The sequence below is a fragment of the Propithecus coquereli genome, unplaced genomic scaffold (genome assembly GCF_000956105.1).
Source record: "Propithecus coquereli isolate 6110/MARCELLA unplaced genomic scaffold, Pcoq_1.0 Scaffold221, whole genome shotgun sequence".
Taxonomy (NCBI): domain Eukaryota; kingdom Metazoa; phylum Chordata; class Mammalia; order Primates; family Indriidae; genus Propithecus; species Propithecus coquereli.
The window spans coordinates 591,136-598,399 of record NW_012147301.1 but is presented as its reverse complement, the minus strand read 5'-3'; the positions used below and the strand labels follow the sequence as shown (position 1 = coordinate 598,399).

Genomic DNA, 7,264 nt, shown 5'->3' with positions numbered 1-7,264 from the left:
CTGAGTTAATTTGGGTCAATTCCCATTAGAAGGATTTTTTCTTCTTTTAAAAAAATTGCATTTGTTTTTGTTGTGTTTTTATGAGAAGTTCATGGGTCTTTGTAAGGCTGAAGCACTTTTCTTCTTTAAGAAGATTTTGTTTTTATTTCATTAATAATGGTATCCCATCCACAAACACAAGTACCTTTCCATTCTCAATTTTGTTTTAAATCTTAAAAAAATTGTATTTTAAGAATTAGTTTCATGTTCTTGGGTCATCTGGGGGAGGTGTTTCTTTTGTTTCTATTTTTCCCTTTCTGTGAATTAAAAATTCAGGAGATTTAGTACAAGGAGGGACCTGTCCTTTAGTATTTCTTTCTTTTTAAATTAAAATATGTGTACCTAGAGGGAGGATTAGTAAATTTCATTGACTTTGATGATTTTGAGAGTGTCCTTTGAAAGATTTCCTTTTGTTTGTTTTTCTTAAAAAAAATTGAAGGGGTGGTAAATAAAGGTTATTTTCCTTGGTGAGGTTGGAGGCTCTGTCTTTAAGAGGATCTCCCTTTCTTTTAGTTCCCTTTTCCAATTTCTCTTTTTCAATTTGTTTGTGGGAGAGTAGTAGACTTATTAGCTTGAGCTTGGGGTTATGGTCTCTTTCTTTTACTTATTTTTAAAAATTGAGATGTAATTTACATACCATAAAATTCATCATTTTAACATGTACAATTCTGTGGGGTTTAATGTATTCACAAGATTGTGCAGCCATCATCACTCTAATTCTAGAACATTTTTTATCGCCTTCCAAAGAAGCCCTGTACCCTTAGCCATTATTCCCACTTCCCCCTTGTGTATTCCTCCAGTCCCTGGCAACTACTCATCTCCTTTCCATCTCTAAGGACTTGCCTATTCTGGACATTTTATGTAATTGGCAGAAATAATGTTAGGGAGCTTTGGTGAGATTAGTGGACCTCCCCTTTGGAAGATTTATTTTTGCCCCCATAATTTTCACAAGGGATTGGGCATGGGCCATGGAGTGCAAATAAAGTTTATAAATTTCATGAATTTTTCAAGGTTTGAAATACTGCTAAATTTAAGATGATTTCTCTTTCTTTTCATTTTTAAAATTTTCTTTGGAGGATATAAGCTTCATGGTCTTTGATGAGGATGAGGAGAACTTCCCTTTAGAATTTTTTGTCTATTTTTTTCTTAAAATAATTTTCAGAGGAGGGATAAGTTTCATTATCTGGGGTGACTGTCAATTTCTTTTTAAAAATTCATAAATTTGTTTTTTCTATTTTGGGAAGAAGGTCTATTTGTTTTGGTGAAGGCAAGGCATCTTCCTTTAGAATGGCTGCTTGCTTTCTTTTTTTAACCCTTGAAATTATTTTTTTGCCACTGAAAGAATTATAGTCAGCGGGCATTGGAAAGGTTGGGCAACCCTATCCTTAGCAGGATTTCTATTTATTTCCTTTCCCAAAAAACCCCAAAAAACAAAAAGGTCTTCATGAGTAATCAGTTCAGGGTCTCTGCCTCTTCTCTTTCCTTCTCAGGCTCCTCTTCTATGCTGGCCCCCTCTGGGAGCACCAGAAGTAGAGCAGCAATCACTGCTTTGGAAAAAAATATCAGAGCTGATGAAATGTCAGCTAAAAGACTATTCTTAGACAAATGAGGATCCTATGTGTCACAGAAAGCCATGTGTTGGATATTGTTTAAAAATCCCCAATAGATAATTTAATCATCACATCCTATTAGCTGTCATGTTTCATTTTTGCCCTTCTTCACTCTGCTGTCTTGTTCAGGGAAATAAAAGGGTTAATAATGCAGAGGAAACCATTCTGTAAACTGTAAAGTGCTATAGGAGCAAAAGGGATTATATAATCCTTATTATAATGTCCCTGGATGGTTTCCTGGCCTGTATGGATTTTTTTCCCCTTTCCTTGGAAGCACTTTGGGTAAAGACTCAGCCTTTTAGGCTGCAGATCTGCAGAAGCTCCAGTTGGAATTTAAAAAAAACAAAAACGCAAAAGAATTGTACTCTCAGAAAGGAAAGACCACTGACCAAATATCTCATTATCTTTTCTAGAACATCCTGCAGCAAATGCTTAGGAGCTCTCAGAATATACCAAATAAATCAGATGGTATCATGAAAGCCTGGCAAGGAAGGGGGGAAGAACTAAAGAGGAAAGAAAGTAATTTAATCGTAACCTTCAACAGGTTAAACATTCGAATTTATAATCCCAAAGCTGTTTACAGTCACTGCAGATACTCTGTTCACTTAGGAAAAAAATTTATTACGCCTGAAGCCAACAATATCATTAGTCTGCTGCTGTCGGGGCTGCCTGGAATAAGGACATTTTCCAAGCCTTTTTAAAAAAATTGTTAGTAATTTCCCTCTTAATTATGGCTCCAATATCGACTCTGAAAATGGAACGACTGACTGCATTTACTTAAGGGCTATATATTCAGGCTATTTAAATAAGCATTTACTTCTCATTCTAAAAACCAATGAGAATGAATTTTCATTCATTCACAGCAGCAGCCTCTACTTTGCTGGAAATGGAATTGATAGGTTTCAAGCTTCAGCAAGTGTTTATTGAGCAAAAACATGGAGGGCTGCATTGTACTAGGCATTGAGAAAGATGGCTCCTTTTTTGAGAAGCTCAGAAATAGGTAAGATAATAAAATATTCAGGCAAGAATTACCAGACATCGTCAACAAATGCTCGCTATTTTGCAAGAAAATATGTGCAAGAAATGTCAGTTTTGTGTGCAAAACCGTTCTGTCATGGTTTGGGGATAATGGTAATTACTGTATAGTCATCAAGAGGGATACACAGACCCCATTCACTCCCCCACAAATAAAAGAAACAAAAGTGTATTTCTCCCAAGATTTTCACCGATCACTCGTATGGTGTGATTATAATTTCATAGCTAGTCAAAACTCAATGAATAAAATATATACTGTCTTTCTTCAAGCACAACTGAGAGGAGAGAAACAAATATGGTCTACTTCATACAAGCCCCACTCACCCCAAGAAGTTATAGCATTGTTAAAGAACCAATTCACACATCCTTACTTAAACTTGTTGCCACCAGGTGGGAGACCATGGCTCATTTCCTGGGAATCAAAACATTTTAGAAAGGAAGGAAATAGACAGGTTTGGTTCACAGACTGTGCTACCTTGGTAGCTACTTGGAAAGGAAACATGAACCCCCTTTTCTCAGTCTCTACCCTCATGCTTGGCATAGAATTTGTAACCAGCAGGTTCTGAAACCTTACTGAAAACCCAAAAGAGAACAGGTACGGGCTGGTAGATGTTACTTTTTTACTGCAATACCAGTCAGCAAAATTATCTGGGAGAAACTTACAGTCACCTTCAAACACTTAGTTTTGCTCATTTCATCCTCTGAATTATCAGGCTAGTTTCATGCTTGCTATGTAGGATTTCATTGTTTGATGAGACCTGTATTTTGTTTTGTTCCCTGAGATTTTGTATATGAGGGTGTGTGTGTGTGTGTGTGTGTGTGTGTGTGTGTTGTGTTGTATGGTTGTTTTTTCCCAAGCTTGCCTAAAGGAGGCAGTGTTTGAGAACAATGCAACCCCAGCTAAGATGGCAACCTGTTTGCCTTGAATGTTAAGATGCAAGCCAGCTGGTTGTAGGTACTATTTGTCTGAGGAGGGTGCAGCAGAGAATGATTCTGTCACTGAAGATCAGATGTTCCCAACTGCACCAGAGAGCATACTGATATTGAGGGTGTTGTAAGAGCGTCTGGCTCCCAGCAATTTGAGCATTTACCCAGATCCTTTGTATCCTTCAAAATCCTCCAGAGCCACTGATTAGTTAATCTACATGGCCTTCTTGATGGATGGCCAGCGTTCTTAACCCCATCCTACAGATAAGTGATTCAACAAATGTCTGGATCTACCAAGAGCAAAATCAAACCCCTGGGGTCCTGGTCCCTGCCAGTGCTGCCAATTGTCTGAGTGGGCACTATGTAGACGAAGCTAACCTGGTTCCCCTTAGCTTAATTCTCCTCATCTGTCTGGCAACAGACATTTTCCTGTCAAACTGGTAGGAGATGCTTTCACACTGGGGGATGCTTTTCATGCATGGGTTGGGCCCCCAGTCAGCCTTCCAGAGGCCAAAGAGGAGATGTATTCACTGGCCATCCTAGTAATTACACCCCCAGGTGTCAGTTTCTGAGCCACGTTCTGGAAATTTCACTTAAGATGGCCACAGGTCAGGTGATTCTGGCTAGTCTCTCTCCCACCTGCTTAATGCAAACTCCTCCAAAACGACAAGAGCAAGCACTGGGTTAGGGTGATCTCCCTGGTCTGGCGGCCCCTCCCTTCCCCTTCTGGAGATCACTGCAGGGAAGGGCATCTGCACCACCCCCTAGTGAGAACGAGGTGTTGGTTGTTTTTTTTTTTTTTAATTTCTCTGGATCCCCTGCTGTCCTATTTCATTTATTTATTTTTAAACCTCTGCACTTTTCCTCTGTGAAACTTTTCGCTTTAGCCTTCCTCTTTTTCAGTCGTTTATCACTGCAGATATTTTGCAGACTCCAGCCTCCCTCCTCAGGAGTCAGGAAGCAACCAGCGCTTCCATTTCGTTATGTCCATTTCTGCCCCTCCCCACTACAGTCCCCATTCTACAAGTGTGCGGTCCACAGCAGAAGGTTCCTGAGCCATGTCCCTACGTTCTGCCAGGCGGCAGGATGGACAGACATTGTTGATGTGTTGTGTTATTCGTTTGTTTCCATGTGTGCGTGTGTGTGTCTGTGTGTGTTTTCCTTCAGGGGAAGCTAAATTGAGGTGTATGAATACATTATCATGATTTTCACAGTTTCGTGGAACGAAGTTTAGGGGAAAGGAAGAGTAGGGGGAACACAGAGAAAGCAGGAAAGACAGACAGACTCCCGCTGAGGAGCAGATGGGCTTTCATGGGTCCAAAGCAAACACCAAAAACCTTCTTCTTCCCTCCTTCCCCTTGGGTGAGTGCTGGAGGATTCTTCATTCATCTTTTCCCCACTACGTGCATCGGTTTAGAAGGCGTCGCTGTAGACTGGTAGAGAGGAGGGTTCCCATTCACATGCTCTCAAATACCAACTCCTATTTGCGTGTCTCTAAACCAGGACTCCTGTATCATTCCAACTGGCCCTGGTGCGGGATACCAGTTGTCAGTTTGAGACTGCGCATCATTGTATCGCTGTTTGCACCTACCTGCTGGGAAATCCTGCAGACAGATCGAATGGTGGCTTCAACACACGCATGCTCTCCCCCTCCTCCCGGGCAAACTCTGCCCTTCCCCTGCAGTGCGTGGGGGCGCCGCCCATCCCCTCATTTCCACAGGGAGTAGCAGCACCCAGCAGCCAGCAGAGGCGCAGGACACCTCCCCGGAGCACCGCCAGTTGCGCCCCAGCTGAGGCGCCCCCTCCCCAGTGGCAGGAAGGGGGGCAAACTGGCGGCAGCTCCACAGCTTGGGCCTCTGCTGCAGTGACCAGGGCTAAGAGGTGTGTCCCACCGCCCCCACTCAATCTAGTCCGCAGTGTACTGGGGCCAGCCTCAAACACTTTTCCAGATCTCTTGCGCTCCCCCGAGGGTATCTTCCTCCTCTTTTTCAAGATATTGGCGCTCACTGCACTGTCACTTCTCTCCGTGGGGAAAACTGCTATGATTCTCACCCCCTGCTGTCACCCGGTTTCTAGCCCCAAACAGCCCACTCTCACTTCCCACATGTTGCTTCCCGCCTCCCAACCGCTTCCTACTCCCCTGCTCTCCCCCATCCCTGCATCTTTCCTAGCATCTTGGCCAGCCAGTGGCAGCCAAACGGGATGCAAGGGGTACCCTGAGTCCCGCAAGCTCCATAGCCATCCGACCTCGCCTTGTTTCTTTCCCTGCTCCTGGGGGTCTTTTTCTTACCTTTATTCTGGACCACGACATTGGCGATCGGGGCAATGGAGATGACTGGGTCTTTAGACCCTTCTCTCGAGTGTCCACCGGACACGGCAATAGACATGGTGCTGGACTTGGCTTCGGACCGGACTCTGGAGCTGCCTTAGGGCAGGACTCTAGGGCCGGTTCTGTGGCTGGTTCTGGGGCCGGCTCTGGGGCCGGTTTGGTGGCAGGTTCTGGGGCCGGCTCTGGGGCCAGTTCTTTGGCTGGTTCTGGGGCCGGCTCTGGGGCCGGTTTTGTGGCTGGTTCTGGGGCCGGCTCTGGGGCCGGTTCGGTGGCAGGTTCTGGGGCCGGCTCTGGGGCCGGTTCTGTGGCTGGTTCTGGGGTCGGCTCTGGGGCCGGCTCTGTGGCTGGTTCTGGGGTCGGCTCTGGGGCCGGTTCTGTGGCTGGTTCTGGGGTCGGCTCTGGGGCTGGTTCTGGAGTCGGTTCTGTGTCTAGTTCTAGGGCTGGTTCTGAGGTCGCCTCCGGATAGGGTCCTGGAGCAGGCTCTGGACAGGGCTCTGGTGCCGGTTCTGGCGAAGGCTGGAGGAGCGGCGGTGGAGCCGGCGGCGGCGGCGGCGGCGGCCACGGCGGCGGCGGCTCCGGAGACTCCGCGGGCTGCTCTCCATCCTGAGCCCGGGCAGTGCCCTGGGCCGCGGCAGCTCCGCGGTCCATGGCCGCACACCGCCTCAGGTCTGGGCAGCCCGCGCCCCAGAGCTTGGAGGGCTAAAGTACCCTCGGGCGGCCCGCCCCCTCCAGTCCGACAACCCCTCGCAGGGTGCCAAACTTTCCCCCGTCGTGCTCCATGGCTGGCTCCGCTCTGAGGTCTGACTGGGGGGCGCTCGGCGTCTCCCTTTGCTGGAACACGCCCCTCGGTGAGCGCACACCTCTTCGTAAGCAGCCACGGGTCCGATGGGCGGGAAGCAGAGGGGCTTGCGAATGCGGACTGGGCAGAGCGCTTGATGACCTCCTAGCGACGCGCAGGAGAGGAGGGGGGGCGGCAAAAAGGGGAGGGGTATTGGAGCTACGTGTTGGGGGGGGTTGGAGCCCGGCCGCGTTTAACCCTTTAGTGACGCAAATGGAAAAAGGTAAAAAAAACCAGAGGCGAAGTTAAGGGTCTTTGCAATCCCCCTAACCACTCAGCCCTGAGCTGCTGCTCTTAACAGCTTCTCTCCTGTGTCTACTCTCTCACCTCAGCAGCAGGTGAGCCCAGCCTCGGACCAATCTCTTGCCCCCCATCTCCAAGCCTCAGTGGGCAAGTAATCCTTTTTATCTAACCTGGGAAAAGAATTTAAGCGTCATGCGGTTGGGGTTGTGTGTGTGTGTATTGGGGGGGGGGGTGGCTGGTGGT

General features: G+C 46.7%; 1 protein-coding gene across 1 annotated transcript in view; it reads right to left on the bottom strand.

Moving 5' to 3' along the window:
• Positions 1-6,588, bottom strand: part of DGKK (diacylglycerol kinase, kappa) — a 116,324-nt gene extending 109,736 nt beyond the window's left edge. The window contains exon 1 of the mRNA XM_012644854.1: positions 5,902-6,588. Within this exon, the coding sequence (XP_012500308.1) occupies positions 5,902-6,588 (687 nt within the window). The remainder of the gene's footprint in view (positions 1-5,901) is intronic.
• Positions 6,589-7,264: the final 676 nt, after the last annotated feature.